At 44.9% G+C, this 20,000-nt stretch overlaps 1 protein-coding gene across 1 annotated transcript in view; it reads left to right on the top strand.

The window, feature by feature from the left end:
- The window catches only part of HTT (huntingtin), a 778,980-nt gene that overhangs the window by 732,647 nt on the left and 26,333 nt on the right, over positions 1-20,000 (top strand). Inside the window, exons 66-67 of the mRNA XM_078772674.1 lie at positions 4,887-5,049; positions 6,908-7,068. Coding sequence (XP_078628800.1) covers positions 4,887-5,049; positions 6,908-7,068 — 324 coding nt within the window. The remainder of the gene's footprint in view (positions 1-4,886; positions 5,050-6,907; positions 7,069-20,000) is intronic.

The following is a 20,000-nucleotide window of genomic DNA, read 5'->3' as shown; positions in this document are numbered from 1 at the left end:
CAAATGATAAATGGCAAGTAAATTATATTGTGGAAAATTAAAGATTTCAAATAAACCTATTTAAAATGTATGCGCACATAACTAATAAAAAAAACGAAGAAATATCTCTCGGTAATCCTGAAACATATTTTACTTCCGGCTAATAATGTTGAATGAAATAAAACGAAGAAATATATGTCGGCATCATTGTTGACGTTTTTGTGACGACTGTCATCAAACGAAAAAGTAATATATCTTAACGGAAAAGCAAAAGCGAATTTTTAATATATATCGACACGTTGCCGTCGGTGTCATGTTGGGCGGTGTATGATACACCATGACGCGATTTTTAAAAATATATCTCTGCATTTTCCCACGTGTGTGGAATGTTCTCAATTATTGCTGACACCAAGTCTAAAACCATCGATAAAAATGAAATCATATGGTGAGTTAGATTGGAGATAAAGGCGTGAGAGAGACTCAATGGCCTTGAAGTTACAGGCGTTTGAGAATTCATTTCGTTCTATAAACGGCAACTTTCATCGGATTTTCTTCCCGTTTTTTTTCAACCGAGTCTAAAACTATGTTAACGACTGTGAAAAATGAAATGATATATCGAATTTGATTTGAAATAAAACTGGGAGAGAGAGCAAGACACCACGGGCCTACAAAACAGGCCTCAAAGCTATGCGAGTTAATAAAATGGTGGATATTTGTTTATAATTATATGAAGCCACTCCCAGAATGGGTGGAGCTATGGGTGGAGCTACTCTGCAAACCGAGTAAGCCACACCCCGGACAGACACCCAACAGACAGACAGACAGAATCATCTACGGCTATTATTATATATATATATATATATATATATATATATATATATATATATATATATATATATATATACAATGCATTCAGAAAGTATTCAGACCCCTTCACTTTTTTCACATTTTGTTATGCTGCAGCCTTATGCTGAAATCGTTTAAATTTATTTTTTCCCTCATCAATCTACACTCAATACCCCATAATGACAAAGAGAAAACAGGATTTTAGAAAGTTTTGCAAATTTATTAAAAAGAAAAAACTGAAATGTCACATTTACATAAGTATTCAGACCCTTTGCTATGACACTTGAAATTTAGCTCAGGTGCCTCCCATTTCTCTTGATCATCTTTGAGATGTTTCTGCACCTTGATTGGAATCCACCTGTGGTAAATTCAATTAATTGAACATGATTTGGAAAGGCACACACCTGTCCATATAAGGTCTCACAGCTGACAATGCATATCAGAGCAAAAACCAAGCCATGAGGTTGAAGGAACTGCCTGCAGAGCTCAGAGACAGGATTGTGTCGAGGCACAGATCTGGGGAAGCCTACAAAAAAAATTCTCCTGCATTGAAGGTTCCCAAGAGCACAGTGGCCTCCATAATTCTTAAATGGAAAAAGTTTGGAACAGCCAGGACTCTTCCTAGAGCTGGCCTCCCGGCCAAACTGAGCAATCGTGAGTGAAGGGCCTTGGTAAGAGAGGTGACCAAGAACCCGATGGTCACTCTGGCTCAGCTGCAGAGATCCTGTGTGGAGATGGGAGAAACTTCCAGAAGGACAACCATCACTGCAACACTCCACCGTCTGGGCTTTGTGGCAAAGTGGCCAGACGGATGCCAAACAGTTCAATCTTGGTTTCATCAGACCACAGAATCTTGTTTTTCACAGTCTGAGAGTCCTTTAGGTGCTTTTTTGCAAATTCCAAGCGGGCTTTCATGTGTCTTTCACTGAGGAGAGGCTTCTGTATGGCCACGATGCAGTCTAGGCTCTACCTTTCTCTCAGTTGTGGAGAAATGAAAAACCAAAAGTTTAAATTGCATACGCATACAATATCTGTATAACACATGCATTTACATGACCCACTCTAGCACTGACCTCCTCACGCACTGATACATATGTAAATGTTTCGTACTTTATATGGGGGTTAAAAGTTCTAATTTGGCACACTGATGTGTAACTCGGAGCCAGGATGCCAGGAAAAATAACAAAAAATAAATTTGTGTCTGTGAGTGAAAGTATCCATTAACGAAAGTCTGCGTGACCAAATACAATCTGATAAAATCGTAACCAAATAATATCTGCACAGGGTCACATGACCAAATACAATGGCACGTCATTGTGTGATCACTCCCCAAGAGAGTATGTAACGAGGGAACAGCTTTAAAAATATGAAAATCACTTTGTTTTTTACCCCCGTTTGTAAGTTCCACACCATAACATTCCTCTTTGATTTAGAATCAGAAACACCACCTGAAAGCATTGCCTAGCAAACCTTTAGAATGTAAACAATCGGTTTTTAACTTTTGACATTTTTCTTTAAAAATACTATACCTGTCAACAGCTAAAGAGCTCATTCTGATCACTCATTCTTGATTTATTAAGCTGCTTGCAGAATGCAAACAGAAATCTACTTCATCCATTATATAAAGCTCTTTCGCAATTTACTTCATCAAATATATAAAGCTTGTATTTATTACTAGTCTGGGTATCCGGCGTTGCACGGGGGGGAAAATGTAGGGGTTCCAGCGCATGTTGTGCATTGAAAACGTATGGAGTTATTGCCCTCATGGTGGTGAGCTTTTCTCGGCGGAGGAGTCGGGACGTGATTAACATTGAAAAGCTATCGAGTTATTGGCCTCATGGTGGTTACCTTTGGCCTGCGGGCTGGCAGCAGCACTGTCTGGCCACACATCCCAATATACACGGTGACCTCAAAATGGCATTCAGGACCAACGAGCGGTAGCTTAAAACCTTGCCCAGATTCTGAACTACCTACACACAAGATTTATTGTTTTGGTGCTTCAAAGTTCCATGAGCTGACTTTTGTTTTTGAATATTTTAGATTGTGGACATTTACGAACAGTTTTCTGACTTTTCCTGTCATATTTGAGAAAGTGCTATATACATACACGAGGGGCAGTCAATAAGTGACCTTAAAATATTTTTCACAACTTGTTTATTGCATGTTGTTTACTGCAATGTTGCCAATGTGTCTGTCGACGTATATACCAAATGGTAACAACTGTTATTTTTCAACATAATTTCCGTTGCGTTCAATGAATTTTTTCCAGCGCTTTACTAAAGCCTGGATTCCTCTAGAAAAAATATTTTGGCTGCTTGTGTAGCCATTCGTGCATCACCTCTTGGACCTCTTCGTCGGATCGGAAAGTGGTTCCACCAAGCGCCTCTTTAAGTGGCCAAAATATGTGGTAATCCGAAGGGGCGAGTAGGGTGGACGAGGAAGACACTCAAAATGCCGGTCCTTGATTGTTGCAGCTGTAGCGCGGGCAGTATGGGGCCGAGCATTGTCATGCTGCAGCAAAACACCGGTAGTGAGTAGTCCACGACGTTGTGATCTGATTGCTGGTTTCAGATTATTTCTCAGGTCGCAGTATGATGCACTGTTGACTGTGGTATCTCTGGTACCTCTGGGCATGTAATCCTCTCCAAGTGGGCCCCGGCTATCCCAGAAGAGCGCCAGCATCACTTTTCCAGCGGATGGCTGTGTGCGGAATTTTTTGGGCTTCGGTCAAGTTGAATGGCGCCACTCTTTGCTTGCCCTCTTCGTTAGTGGCTGAAAGTAGTGGCCCCAGCTTTCATCCCCAGTCACTACGCGCTGTAAGAAAGCACCACCTTCTGTTTTGTAACATCGAAGAAGTTCTTCACATGCGTCTACTCGCCGTTCTTTCAGTTCGGGTGTGAGTTGTCACGGCACCCAACTTGTAGACACTTTGTGGAACCCCAGCACATTGTGAATGATATGGTGTGCTGAACCATGACTAATGTCAATTCGGAGACCACTTCATCCAGTGTAATGCGACGGTTTTCCCTTAACACGCGCTCAACCCCTGCAACCATTTCTGGTGTGTCGGCTGTGTGAGGCCGGCCCGAGCGAGCAGCGTCTGCCACACTGTACATTCCACTTTTAAACTTCCTGTCCCAGTCGTACACCTGCTGCAGCGATACACATGCGTCACCATATTGCATCTTCATTCTGCGATGGATTTCACTGGGATTCACACCCTCACTTCCCAAGAAACGGATGACAGAACGTTGCACCTCCCTGGTGCATGCTTCTAAGGGAGCCACCATCTTGGAACTGCTCTACTTATGCAATACGCTCAATGTTGCCAGATATAAAACAGGCAAAACATGACTCTTACCCATAGTTAGAACTAATATATGTCGTCTACAACTACACACATTACATTCTCGAATTTATATCGCCATTTTAAGGTTACTTATTGGTTGGCCCTCGTATATACCAAATGGTACCTCTTCATTGGAATGGAGACCATGAACCCTTGTCATTAGCTAGGTTTTCCTTTTGTATTGAAGTGTGTTTTCTCCCCTTTCATCTCCATCTGTGTCTGTCGACAACTATATCTGTTCCATTTATTTATTTATAGCATCGTGTCCATCCTTTTCCCAATATCCATTTAGAATAACCATTTTAATTACAAGAAACATCTTGCCACCTTTTGCCTTCCCACGCTTGAGCAACTGCCGGTCTCGGATTTATTTGAGTGATCCTCGGTGGATCCGTAACTTGTTAAATGGTTAATTCTGAACAGAGTAAGTTCAAACATCATTTTGGTCATTCACAGGGGTCTTTGGATTGCCAGTCATTGGGTCCATTGTCTGGGCCTGTGATGTGATGATCTATATTCACTATTCAGGTAGCAAAAGGGATTTGTGTAGACTTTGAGTCCTGCTTGATTCAGTGTTGAATGATTATATTCATGTGTTTGGGCAGAGTTATAAATTTCTTTATACTCCTCTCCTATTCTTTTGAACTTGTCCGTCCCAAATCTCTACACCTTTCTATATGCATCCCAAATCGATATCAAATCTCTACACCAGGTTAAGGCGTGGAGTGCCCCGTGAGGCACATGCTGTGGCACGGATCCTGCCTCAGTTCCTCGATGACTTCTTTCCACCACAAGACGTGATGAATAAAATTATAGGAGAGTTCCTGTCTGGCCAGCAGCCTTATCCACAGCTCATGGCTTCGGTTCTTTACAAGGTGATGTTGTACATGACACAGAAACATTTTCCCATGTCTCTCTGCACCAAACCTGGCATCATATTTGAGTGTGACGTGTAGATGTACAGGTGAACATCAATACTAAAATACAAACCATTATACAGTGCATTCAGAAAGTATTCAGACCCCTTCACTTTTTTCACATTTTGTTATGTTGCAGCCTTATGCTGAAATCGTTTAAATTCATTTTTTCCCTCATCAATCTACACTCAATACCCCATAATGACAAAGAGAAAACAGGATTTTAGAAAGTTTTGCAAATTTATTAAAAAGAAAAAACTAAAATATCACATTGACATAAGTATTCATACACTTTGCTATAACACTTGAAATTTAGCTCAGGTGCCTCGCATTTCTCTTGATCATCTTTGAGATGTTTCTACACCTTGATTGGAGTCCACCTGTGGTAAATTCAATTGATTGGACATGATTTGGAAAGGCACACACCTGTCTATATAAGGTCTCACAGCTGACAATGCATATCAGAGCAAAAACCAAGCCATGAGGTCGAAGGAACTGTCTGCAGAGCTCAGAGACAGGATTGTGTCGAGGCACAGATCTGGGGAAGCCTACAAAAGAATCGCTGCTACATTGAAGGTTCCCAAGAGCACAGTGGCCTCCATAATTCTTAAACGGAAGAAGTTTGGAACAACCAAGACTCTTCCTGGAGCTGGCCGCCAGGCCAAACTGAGCAATCGGGGGAGAAGGGTCTTGGTAATAGAGGTGACCAAGAACCTGATGGTCACTCTGGCTGAGCTCCAAAGATCCTGTGTGGAGATGGGAGAAACTTCCAGAAGGACAAACATCACTCCAACACTCCACCGATCTGGGCTTTATGGTAGAGTGGCCAGACGGAAGCCTCTCCTCAGTGAAAGACACATGAAAGCCTGCTTGGAGTTTGCAAAAAAGCACGTAAAGGACTCTCAGACTGAGAAACAAGATTCTGTGGTCTGATGAAACCAATATTGAACTGTTTGGCTTCCGTCTGTCCACTCTGCCATAAAGCCCAGATCGGTGGAGTGTTGCAGTGATGGTTGTCCTTCTGGAAGTTTCTCCCATCTCCACACAGGATCTCTGGAGCTCAGCCAGAGTGACCATCAGGTTCTTGGTCACCTCTATTACCAAGACCCTTCTCCCCCGATTGCTCAGTTTAGCCTGGCGGCCAGCTCTAGGAAGAGTCTTGGTTGTTCCAAACTTCTTCCATTTAAGAATTCTGGAGGCCACTGTGCTCTTGGGAACCTTCAATGCAGCAGATATGTTTTTGTAGGCTTCCCCAGATCTGTGCCTCGACACAATCCTGTCTCTGAGCTCTGCAGGCAGGTCCTTCGAACTCATGGCTTGGTTTTTGCTCCGATATGCATTGTCAGCTGTGAGGCCTCATATAGACAGGTGTGTGCCTTTCCATATCATGTCCAATCAATTGAATTTACCACAGGTGGACTCAATCAACGTGTAGAAACATCTCAAAGATGATCAAGAGAAATGGGAGGCACCTGAGCTAAATTTCATGTGTCATAGCAAAGGGTCTGAATACTAATGTCAATGTGATATTTCAGTTTTTTCTTTTTAATAAATTTGCAAAACTTTCTAAAATCCTGTTTTCTCTTTTTCATTATGGGGTGTTGAGTGTAGATTGATGAGGGAAAAAAATGAATTTAAACGATTTCAGCATAAGGCTGCAACATAACAAAATGCGAAAAAAGTGAAGGGGTCTGAATACTTTCTGAATGCACTGTAGATATGGCTTGTACTTCAGTATATACAGCAATTGAATAATGACTATCCTATTGATGGGAATGTTTGCACTATAACCAAGCGGTTCTAACTCCGTGTTCAGGTTTTTAAAGGACTTCATAGTAGTGGACGCTCATCCATGGTGCGTGACTGGGTCATGCTGTCCCTGTCAAACTTCACGCAACGCACACCAATTGGCATGGCCATCTGGAGTCTCTCGTGCCTTTTTGTCAGCGCTTCACTCACCCCCTGGATCTCGTCTTTGTATCCTTGCTGTGCTCGCATTGTTGCTTATATCGGTGTTCCCATTATGTTCATTCATGCAAGTGAGATTGAAAGGAAATACCAAAGAGGAACACCATGGAAAAAATACAAAAAATGTGAAGCCTGAACATTGAAAGTTTTTATTTTTACATCACAACTGCAGGGTACCCATCATGTGCACCTGATGCTGATATGCCCTCCTTCAGAGGAAAGACGCATACCCTTGCAATAGGTAGCTGCCATTGACTAATGCTCTGTTCACCTCGTCACAAAAAAGCAATTGTTTAGTGCAGGAAATCATTTTAAGAAATACTTGGCTGCCGGTTTTTTCATTGATTATGTTGCTTAAAATAGATTGAAATGCCAACTTGCATGGTGCAGGTGATGCTGAAAGGCAATACTTAGTCAAAAGTTGCTGTTTAGACTCCATCGTCACCTTTTGTTTCAGTTTTGTTGGTTTTCATGTAAACAAGTTCCTATTGCATTGCGTTTGATATAAGTATTAAATAAGGAGGTATTTCGGTAAAAAAATAATATGTATAAAATGTATTAAAAGTAAGCATTAATGTGATTGGTTGGTGGTTGCTTAGATACGCAGTGCAGTGTGGTGGAATCCATTGTGGATGACAGTTTGAATATTGAATGGCAGTTTGAGTCAATGGTTGGATGGAGCCTGGAGGTGCTGTGTAATGGACTTGTCTGTCGGGTGGAGTATTTATTGCTTCGTATATTGTTATATAAAGTGATTTATGATTTAGTTATTATTTTGTGTTAATGCTTTAAATAAAAGTTGTAATTAGATAAGTTTGAATAAGGATATTGCATTGCTGTGTTGACTAACTGTCTGGACACAACTTTGAGGTTGTGGGTCCATTGATGTTGAGTAATCTACTGATGTGGACCTACAGCCCGGATTGTGGATCCGCCGTTTGGAGAGGTTCTGGGATGAAAAACGGTGCCCAGCTGATGATCCTGGCAGTTGGAAAACCAGTCAATTGCTTACAGGTTAAGGTTATAACTTAAAATATAAAATAGCTTTTACAAGTACTTACAAGTACAAAATATATATTTGTATGTGTGTTTATATAGGTGTGTTTATATGTGCATGTGTATGTATATGTACACTACATGACCAAAAGTATGCGGACACAAGTTCTAATTAGTGGATTCGACTATTTCAGCCATACCCATTGTTGACAGGTATATATATATAATCAAGCACACAGCCATGTAATCTCCATAGACAAACATTGGCAGTAAATGGGCCGTACTGAAGACCTCAGTGACTTTCAACGTGGCAACGTCATAGGATGCCATCTTTCCAACATGTCAGTTCGTCAAATTTCTGCCCTGCTAGAGCTGCCCTGGTCAACTGTAAGTGCTGTTGTTGTGAAGTGGAAATGCCTTGCACAGCAACACCTCAGCCGTGAAGTGGTAGGCCACACAAGCTCACAGAACGGGACCGCCGAGTGCTGAAGCGAAAAGCGTGTATAAATCGTCTGTCCTCGGTTGCAGCACTCTCCACCGAGTTCCAAACTGCCTCTGGAAGCAACGTCAGCACAACAACTGTTAGTTGGGACCTTCATGAAATGGGTTTCCATGGCCGAGCAGCCGCACTCAAGCCTGAGATCACCATGCGCAATGCCAAGCGTCGGCTGGAGTGGTATAAAGCTCGCCGCCATTGGACTCTGCAGCAGTGGAAACACGTTCTCTGGAATAATGAATCACGCTTCACCATCTTGCAGTCCGATGGATGAATCTGGGTTTGGCGGATGCCAGGAGAACGCCACCTGCCTGAATTTATGGTGCCAACTGTAAAGTTTTGTGGAGGAGGAATTATGGTCTGGGGCTGTTTTTCATGGTTCGGGCTAGGCCCCTTAGTTCCAGTGAAGGGAAATCTTAACGCGACAGCATACAATAACATTCTAGACTATTGTGTACTTCCAACTTTGTGGCAACAGTTTGGGGAAGGCCCTTTCCTGATTCAGCATGACAATGGCCCTGTGCACAAAGCGAGGTCCATACAGAAATGGTTTGTTGAGATCGGTGTAGAAGAACTTGACTGGCCTGCACAGAGCCCTGACCTCAACCCCATCGAACACCTTCTGGGATGAATTGGAACGCCGACTGCGAGCCAGGCCTAATCGCCCAACATCAGTGCCTGACCTCACAAATGCTTTTGTGGCTGAATGGAAGCAAATCCCCGCAGCAATGTTCCAACATCTAGTGGAAAGACTTCCCAGAAGAGTGGAGGCTGTTATAGCAGCAAAAGGGTGGGGACCACCGCCATATTAATGCCCATGATTTTGGAATGAAATGTGTGATGTTTGGGTGTCCACATACTTTTGGTCATGTTGTGTATGTATGTATGTATGTATGTATATGTACATATATATATATATATATATATATGTATATATGTATATATGTATATATATGTATATATATTGTTGTGGTTTTGGAATAAAGGTTAATTCCCCCTCATAGGTAGACGCACCACAACATGAAGCCTCGCGATAGTTCAGTTATTTCTTAGTGAATGTAAGCGTAGTCCTTTCCTGTGTTTAGTTTTGCGTTGAGTAGGCCAGTGAGCTTAGTTGTTCTTTTGGCGCTGAAAAGCCACGTGGCAGGCCTGAACAAGTCTAGCGAGGCCGAAGGGAGGGGTTGCAGGAGGAGTGGCCGGTAAGCACGAGCCGCCAAACAGGGCTCGAGGGGAGTGGCTAACCACGACGACCAGAGGCGCGGTTTGGAACATTCAAGTAGGGCCGGGGCGGAGCCAAATAACCCTGCTCCGAGCCTCCCCACCTCAGTTCAGAGAAGAGGTGAGACGAGCAGATGAGTCAGAGTCGTGCAGAGGTCAGTGAGAGTCGTGTGCACGTCAGCCAGAGCCGGGGAGTATCGTGAGTTCGAGTGCTGAGTTACAGTTCCCTGTGAGACAAGTTCAAGTTCCCTGTGAGAGTGAGTGGAGTTGGGTTGAGCTTGAGCACGCACGAGAACCACGCCGCAGAACGAGTGCGTTGAATTACGGTGATCGAGATTGTACACGAACTTTCCCCATGCCCTGCGCTCTGCGCTGTATTAATCGCGCGCTCGAGAGGACGACCCGTGCCTGGCCACAGACGCGCGATTTCTTCCTGCCTGCCCTCGCCTGCATACGTGCCGTGACCGCCAGAGAGCCACGCCGGACGAGCTGTTCCGGAGCGACCGACGGCAAAGCGCGTTTGGCGCGCAAACATTCTTCCTCCAACTCCCCGTGTGCGTGAGTGGGCCCTGTGTCTGGGATTTTGGTAAGATTGATTAGGCTTCTGCTCTGTGTCCCCTTTCCTTCTGCGAATCATTGTACATTGTGTAAATAATAATAAATTGTGTTATTCCTCTGATTTGACCGTTCCTGTCCCTTCCATCAATTGGCTTCACATGGTACGAATATAACCGCTCGAATCGGGTTCCATAAAAGTAACAGCACGAGTCACGTGATACGCATACCGCTCGGGCGTACTTGATTAAGCGTGGCTTGTGCGAGATTCGGTCCCCGCTTTTGTGGTAGCGTGGGTTAAAGGTACGTGCGAAGTTGTCCCGATATCTTTTTTCACGTTTATTCCGGAAGTGGCGATTCGGCCTCGCCGACCAGAAGACCCAGGGGAAAGAAGGGGTTTAATCCCCCCTTTGTAACGGGAATGGGCTTCGGGAGATCCGCAACAATACATTGTTGTGTTGTTGTATATATATATATATATTTGTTGTATATATATATATATACATTTGTTGTATATATAATACAATACATTGTTGTATATATATATATATATATATGTATATATATATATGTATATATATGTATGTGTATATATATATATATATATATATATATATATATATATATATATGTATATATATATATATATATATATATATATACATACATAAATATATATGTATATATATTTATGCCACGTGGCAGGCCTGAACTTCCAGAAGGACAAACCGCTATGATAAATATATATGTTGTATATATAATATACATATATATATATGTTGGGCAACAACTCTCCAGCGATCGTAACAGAAGTTCACCAACAGTTTGAGATTGAGAATGACGAAACTTTATTAAAATACCACTTATACAGATCTGGAGGAGACTGAGACGTCTACAGCACGAACCAGCTTCATGCCACGTCCAGCCTTCCTGAAAATGCATTGATTCACAGTCCGCTTAAATAGGGACACGTTTATCAGAAAATCTCCGAGAGAACAAAGGAACTACGAGAGTTCCTCCCACCGTTATCCCTAGCCCCCACCGTCATCCGTTCTTTCATCTTGGGGGAGTGCAGCACGCACCGTTAGGATCCGGACCAGATGTGTTTTCAGGGCTCCGAGGTGACAGAAAATGTAACTCACTGAAAGGAGAATTGCATTCTTGGTTCCGATAAGACCGAAAAGTAAATGAGGTTTTTCTGATGAGTCCCAGGTGTTAAGAGCACCTTCAGTTCACATTTCTCATTTAAACATAAATTCAAAGCATATTTATTGTAACTCAAGCGCCGCGGTGATTATACGAAATATAATTAATGTTTTGGCCGTTTATCAAAGGTTATATGTCTGCGGTCCGAGCATCCTACATAAAGCTACACATTCCACGCGCACATAAGCGTTCTCCTGCCCGCGGCTCGAGGCGCCGTCTGCGGATCGAAGGGGGATTTTACGACCGGACTTATCTAGCCTCGAAAGGGCACACGTATACAATGGAGCCATTTGTCCAGCACGAATGCATCGAGTACTTTCTCATTTTAACCTATAACAAAGCGAAAAACCCTTTATTAACTTATGAAATAGCATTTTTAAACAACATTTAAATCATAACATATTAGTCAACCCACGTCTATAACAGAACATTAAACAATAACAAATCTGCGACCTGACATCCCTTCCTCTTGTCTCGTCGAGACAAAGTATCTCAAGAGACAACATGCCACATCGGGCTTTATTGAAAAGACAATCGTGTAATGCGGGTATCTCCCAAGGGCATACCGTGCGCCCATAGCGCCTCGCCCGTGCATTTGGGGAACGTGTCGTGTGGTGCGTGCTTGGAACCTGAGGGCTCAGAACATGAAAGTCCATTAACGTTTCGGATCCACAACGAAGGCGTCTGGTCCAGATGAGGTTCTGCCCCGCCAGAGGGCCCATCACCTCCCCTGCGGAACTTGCTCCCCCCACCCTTTGCAGACGCGGTCCTTGCAGATCTTCGAAGTTAATCAACGATCATGCCCATGAGATCTCTCACGTGCTGCTGTTCTGGGGAATACATAATGTTGTCAGTATCTTGTGTCTCATTTTCCTGGTCAGGGTACAGAGCGTAAAAATCCGATTCACTTGAAGCATTTGAACTTAAAACATTTAAAGCAAAGAGAGGGACTTCCTTTATGTCAAAGTCTCCCATGGGCGCCTGGTCGGCTTGCGGGTCTAGGATAGCCACGTCGGGTCCCTCGACCGCCAGACCCAGCGTCGCAATCAGATCCATAGTTGGGTCGGAAGGGGGTGTACAGCTGTCAGCTTGTAATACATAAGAAGCGTTAGCCAGTACACGCAAGGGGTTTACAGCACAAGTATCACAGTCATCACAGACATCATTACAGGCAGCAGCCAGTTCCCACATGGGATCAACACAAGTATCACAGTCATCACAAAATTCAATACAATTTTCTGGAGCGCTGGTCGCAACTGCCTTGTTGAAGGGCCCATTCAGGTCGACGGCCTTTGTGGTCAGAACCATAGTCGTTGTCGGCGGCTTCTTCACTTTCCATCCTGTAAAATACTTTCTCATACAGAGGAGGACTAGAGATTTCATTAGTGCCCCCCAAATTACTACCCCGATTATCACAGCCAGTGCGGTCAATAACCACTTCACTATAGTGCCCGTCCATCCCCGGAACCAGTCAGTGAGCCAGCTAAATTTATAAGAGTTCTCGCGCGCGATCCGATCGATCGTCAGGGCGTGGCTAGTTTCCCTTAGTCTCACTATTGCGGCTGACACTCCTTCGGATGGATCAGGTATGTAAGTGCAACATTTTCCCTCTATTATTCCGCATACCCCTCCTTTCTCTGCCAGGAGCATGTCCAAAGCCACTCGATTCTGCATCACCATTGTACGCATGTGAATTACCGTGTCCAATAGTATGTCATGAGCCGTAGCGGTGTCGTTTGCCACCTTTTCTAGGGCCAAAGCCAATTTATCTATCCGGAAACTATCCATGACTGTGCCCGCTCCTGGGAAGAAGAAACCTAACACCTTTTCCCATAGGCTCCCGTGTAGTTTAGTGGTTCCATCTTCGTTCATGACTGACCTCTTATAACGCCTGTCCAAGGACTTTGGGTCTAGCTCATCCAGTATCTCAACGTCAGGAAGGACTGAACCCAGATAACATGTGCCCCCCCAATTATTTGGTAAATAGGGGTAAGCCTTGTCGCCGCATATAAACATTGTCCCATGGGGTGGGACCAGGTGGGTGGATAAGCACTGGAGTCCCTTTACCACCCCATTAATCCTACTAACCCCCCTAGAGAATGTTATAGCCGTTATGTTGTGGTTGTGTTTATCTTGCAGTACTATTCGTAATGTAATCCCCGAGCTCCCTTGTCCCAGCTTCCCGGGGAGAGTGTAGGCGCATTCTGATTCTCCCATACGCAAGTGGCCGGAACCCTGGAGGCAGACCGTCCCTTTCTGTGGTTTGACCCAGACGGGGGCAGGCCTCTCGGCCACATGGGCAATCATTGACGGGCGATAATTAAATTGTCGATTGCAACTCTTGCCGTTGTCAACCCCTTCTCTTTCCAGCGTGGTGACTAAACATGGGGAATCGATAGGTTGTGAGCAGAGGTCATTGAGGGACAAAGGTAGCACTATCATGTGTATTCCTGTGGTGCCTGCTTGGGGAAAGTGCATGCACGACCAGCAGTGTGTCCTATTTTGAATTGTTGCCACCTCCCTGGCCACTTTCCAATATGTGTTTTCACCCTTCTTTGGGGCCTTATCCTGGGGTTGCGGCGTGAGTATGTATTCGTTGCATCGTATGTAGTTCGTTTCGCCACCGGCCGCGCCAGGGGTCCAGACGCTGCACCGGACCTGCATAGTCATGTCTTTCTCTAGGCGTGTGCGTGTTTGTAGCTTAAAATCAGGGGTTCCCCATTGGTATCCTGGTTGGGCCAAGGTCTTAATGCTAGCTTGCCCGTCTTCCCGGAACTCTCGTATCTTTCGTAGTACAATGCCAACGCGTCCAGGCCCTGCCGACAGTGCTAGCCATTTTACGGCTACCCAATTTGTGTACAGGGCTTTCTGTTCGAAACATGGTAGTGATACTCTTTGTCCCCATGTTACGGTGAGGTGTCGGGTTTCGTTTTCGCATCTATTGGAATCGGAGCTTCCCCTAGCTGCTGTCGCTATCAATAGTATCGTACCTATGATTAGGCCCATCCTTACTGTGGTTGTTGTGGTGTAGTGTCTGGTGCTTGTATGGCCAACTTACAGTGCGTGGCGTGGATCCACGAGGTCTTGCCCTCGCAAAAGACAGCCGTTGGTGTAGTCAGCAACACCTGGACTGGTCCCTTCCACCTTGGTTCCAAGGCGTTCTTGCAGGTGAAGTGCTCCACGAACACCTGGTCCCCAAGCGCCCTGGGAACACCTGGTCTTTTTCCTCTGGTGGAACACCTGGTCACCAATTTCCTAATCCACTTTTTCCAAGTGGATCCAATTTTATCCAATATTCGATTTTAAATTCTCTAATACTTCTCTCAGCACCCCATTTACCTGTTTCCTACATCAATAATAAATAAAATAAAAATTAAACGAAAATTATTTCAGCTAGAGTTTCAACTAGAATTACCACAAACAAACCACCGTTAACCTCCATTAACACAAACAAACCACCATTAACCTCCATGAACCTCCCCCTATTATTTATTTATTTTCACGAATAAACAAATAATAGAAATAACCTGGTCTAATTCCAATTCCAATTATGGTCAGTTCTGGTGTCTGGTCACACACAATGTTTTCTCACCCACTGTGATTCGCTCAAAATAGATTCTCACTGTTGTTATGTCTGAAATTCGTCTCATGAAAACCCATTCAAGAGTCCGGTGTAACAGACAGACAAACACATAGACGCGCCGAAGACCCCAGGGTACCCATCAAACTAGCTTATCCCCAGATCCACAACACAGCGAAACATGTAACTTTACTAAAATAATCACTTACTCATAACTAATACTCATACCACTAATTACTCATAATAACTCATAATTACTTATGTAATTACTCATGCCAATACTTACTTAAAATAATGTAATATCCCAATCTTCACCCCCTATGCAAATCGAAGCACCCCGGACAACCCACAACCAATATCAACCACTGTAGCCACCTTCCCGACTCCAGGCAGCCACACACAGCCGCATACATCTCCACCCACGTCACACAAGACAACAGCCAACAGGTGTGTCCACCACACAGAAACCTTTGGCAATGCAACAACCGAACTCCCAGACAACCAACAACAAAACATCCAATCCATCTCCATGGCTCACCAAGCAGTTCCAACTTAATCCAGCTTCACATACCGATTTCCCCAAAAAACTCGTGAAACTTCACCCCCATTCTGGAAAAACCCTGGACTAAACCCTGACACCCTAAATAACTTCAGACCCATCTCCAACCTACCCTTTCTGTCAAAAGTTTTGGAACGTGCTGTGGCCACTCAACTCAAACATCACCACTCTGCCAATAACCTATATGAAACATTCCAATCCGGATTCCGCTCCAACCACAGTACTGAAACTGCTCTCCTCAAAATCACCAACGACCTTCTCTCTCCTCTGACGCCGGCAACCTCAACATTCTCATCCTCCTCACCTCAGCGCCGCCTTTGACATCATCAATCGCACCATCCTCCTCACCCTGCTTAGACCAGCTTGTGCCTATTAAACCCAAATCAGTTCACTCCCAAGCCTACAAGGACCACCTACAGCACTACAAAGATGCCCTCTACTCCGCCTACTACTCTCAAATTATCCACTCTGGCTCCGGAATCCCAAAAGCACTCTTCTCTACAATAAACAAACTAAATAAACAAATAAATAAACAAACTCTACAACGCGAACAAACAACCTCAAATACAACTACGAACAAACTCCTCAGCGCCCTGGATACCACCACCAGTCCTTCACAGTAGAAACTGCATCTCCCTCCTTTCATTCATCCAAAGCAAAATTGACAGCATCTACAACAGCTTAATCACCACAACCCGCTCTATCCTGACAAACTGCATCACTGAAATAAAATCCTGGCTTCAAATCAACTTCCTCGAACTTAACTACGCTAAATCTGAACTACGCTAAATCTGAATTAATCTTCATTTACCCAAAACCACTCACCAAATCCACCCATAACTTGCCCCCAACATCGATGGTTTCCCAGTATCCACATCCACTCACAACCGGAATCTTGGCATCCTCTTTGATCAGACCCTCTCCTTTGACAAATACACTAAACAGATCATAAAGACGGCCTTCTTTCACCTTAGAAACATCGCCCGTCTCCGTCCATCCCTCTCCTCCATGGCTGCAGAAACCCTCATCCACGCTTTCATCACCTCCTTCCATCTCCACCGCCTCTTACACTTAAACAGATGACAATTACTCACTCATACACTGTTGCATCATCGAAGCTGACTACTCCCTTCTGAGACCTGCGCTTTCCGATGTTTAATCCACTAATCTGCCACGTCCTCTACTACAGGTAACTCTTCCTCAGCGAGCTTACGCTGCCATATTTCCATTACCTATAGCTTATTTATGCTATATTTCACACCTTACCTCCATGGAACAATGACGCCTGAGCACTCAATTAGCCCTCCATAGTACCACAGACTTACAATCAGACCGACAGACAGACAGACAACAGAGGCGTGTCGCCAGCCTCAGCACAGGACATCACCTCTCCAGACAGGCACAATATAATCCACAGTATCGAAATGCCAGCTTCTACCTGGAGCCTCGCAAAGCCAAAAGTCGGGCATGTTCACTGCATTTCACGCAATTGCGACCTCCAACCACACGGGGTGTTCCACCCTGCTCCATGCTCCATGCATGCCTGCTCCACCATGCAACCCGATCTGTACTCGGTGCGCCCCCCATAATCAGCAAGTTATAATAACCACAATATACCTAGGCACCCACCTCTTGATACCACAACTTAATCCATGTTACTTGCATCTCTTTGCATCTTCCCACATGTCCTCCATTTAACATGACTATCCCCAGAGCTCTATCAAACACGTCACTGTACTCGACTCGGTTAAATTAAATTCAAAGCGTACTGTACCTGACGCTTCCGGTCGGCACCGGAAATCTGTTTATTTCTTGAGTCCCCTGAATCGAGACATCAACGACAATTACAACAACAAACAGAACTCGATATTCTCTGTTCACTAATTACGTACATGATCTCAGTTTTAATCAACAGTATATGTCCCGATATTCTCTGTTCACTAATTACGTACATACAGTATATGTCCCGATATTCTCTCCAGATTTAAGTTCTATATCCTGCCGTTAAAGCAACACCCAGTAGACCGACTCCGCCTGTCGTTCTTCCAAGGTTAGTGAATTACCTCTGACCTCTTACCCTTGCAAATCTTGAACAAAGGTCAAATAAACTTCGAAAGGTCAAACTTCAAATTGGGGTAACCAGCGCTTTCATCCCACAACTAATGCAAGTCCGGCGACATTCCGTCCTTGCAAGAACTCCACATCCTGACCGACAAACGACCATTATTGTGGCTCCACATTGCAAAATGCTAGCTTCTACGAATCAAACAACCGTCACAATCCGCCCAGGAACTTCCGTGGGAGACGTGCTTTACAATGCAGCACCCTTACTACCTGGTGCACACCTTTCGCACATCCCTCCTCGTTTGCACACTTCATCAACACACCTCCTCACGCCCACACAACTGCACTCTCCTGCGCGCACACACAACTGCAGCCCCAGTGCCCACCCAGAGTGCCCAATCTGCGACCCACAATCTTCTCGGGGCACACACCTCCTCCTTAAAATCCATGCCTCATCCTGAAATATAATCCTGAAATATCCTGAAACATAACTCCACAGACAGACAAACACAACCACAACCTCCGCCAACCGCCGCCAACAAACCACAACCTCCGCTCTCCCTTCAGATCAAAGGTGTGTATTTCTTTCTCTGACCGCATTTCACACCACCATTACATAATTTCACACCAGGAAACTGTAATCTTTCTCATTACACGACCCATTGACTCACAAGGTCACATCGGCCTCGGGGATATACTCATACAATCCACGAGTCACCAATACACAATATAATCGTTAATCGCATAATTCCTGCCATTAAATTCAAGAAACCCGTTGCCAACCATTCACGGACCTCCCACCGTGCGGGGCACATCCTTTTTGAGTAGGCAGGTTATCACCTGCACTCTGAGCAAACTCCGTATTCTAAATCCAACTTCTGAATTCAGTTGAATTGACTGAATTCTTCAATCTGCCATTGAATGAACTCTTCAATTCAAGTCAAACACACGTTTCGATTCGAATTCTGAATTTAGTTCAACGAATTCCAAATTTCTGCTCGACTGCCACTCGAAAGACAAAGGCAGCCCATCTTGCAATCCTCTCCAAGAAACCACTTCATATCAACAGTAGGTCGACAAGGGCACTCCGAGTGCTCTCCTGACCTGATTTGTATCAAATCGCTCCCAAACATTCCCAAACAACTGAAAATCCGGACTCAGTTAAGGACCTCACCTGGTCCCTCGGATAGACGCTAAAATCGACATTCCCGGCCTGGAGTTCCCGCACGTCAAGCAGACCACTTACAAAGCTTCACACCGAAACCCTCTGCTTTGCATATGTCATACAGACAAATACATTGGCCAGATACACACGTCAATTAATATCCCAATATACATTCATTCCTCATTCGTACACCAGTGAGTCTCCCAGACTTCGCGCGAAAATCAGATCGACTCAAATCATGCCCCTCCTCCAGTCACTCCCATGTACAATCTTTGTTCATTCATATTACGTCTCTCATTCAAGGAAAAAGGATTTTTGGGACGGGTTGGACGGGGTGGGTTGAGGTGGAAAGGGAAGGCAGGGCGGGGGGGTGTTGGGGTGTTGCCTAGAGCCCCGGGACTGAGCTCAGTTCTTGGGGGGGGGGGGGGTGGTTTGCATGGCCCAATTCTGCGGCTGTGGAGGGGGCCCCTGCATTTTCCAGTTTTGGGGAGGGGGCCATGTTTTTCCTGGACAAGCATTTGCAACATGTCGTCCTTCACATCGGCCTTCTTATCGTCGCCCATGTTACTTTGCTCGGCCGCTTCAACTAATTGGTCGGTTGGCATCAGTGCGGTGTATACCCCGGCCAACAATAGGTCGACCAGGGCCTCCCAATCGGCGAGGGTCTGGGCCACGGGTGGTGCTACATTTGGCCAGCGTGCGTGTACTTTGGCCTGGTCCCACACCCGCGCGGGCAATACAGCCTTCCCCATGTGGCAGACGTCCCGCCAATCTGCGCCTGTATTTTGTATCCACAAACGCATAAGTTCCGGTATCTGACCGGGCTCGTCGGCCAGCAAGGCTCTCACCCGCTCCTGCATAGACGCCAAATCTGATTCTCTCCAGGGTATCCTGATGTTAATGGGTGCCCCCCTGTTCAGTCCTATGGTTTTTAAGGGACACATCCCGATTGTAGGCTGTGGGTTCTCTGATTCCGTGAACCCTTCCAATGAGGGGTACAGTTCTCCTAGCCCTTCTGGGGCCGCGAACCCGCTGTCCGGCCCACTAACTTCTTGTCCTCTAAAAGGGTTGCCCGGGCTAAGGTGAACCTGAGGGGCGGCTG

This window comes from Myxine glutinosa, chromosome 2 (genome assembly GCF_964187855.1).
Source record: "Myxine glutinosa chromosome 2, kmMyxGlut1.1, whole genome shotgun sequence".
NCBI classification, from domain to species: domain Eukaryota; kingdom Metazoa; phylum Chordata; class Myxini; order Myxiniformes; family Myxinidae; genus Myxine; species Myxine glutinosa.
Note: the sequence above shows the minus strand (reverse complement) of the source record. Positions and strands in the feature narration are given on the sequence as shown.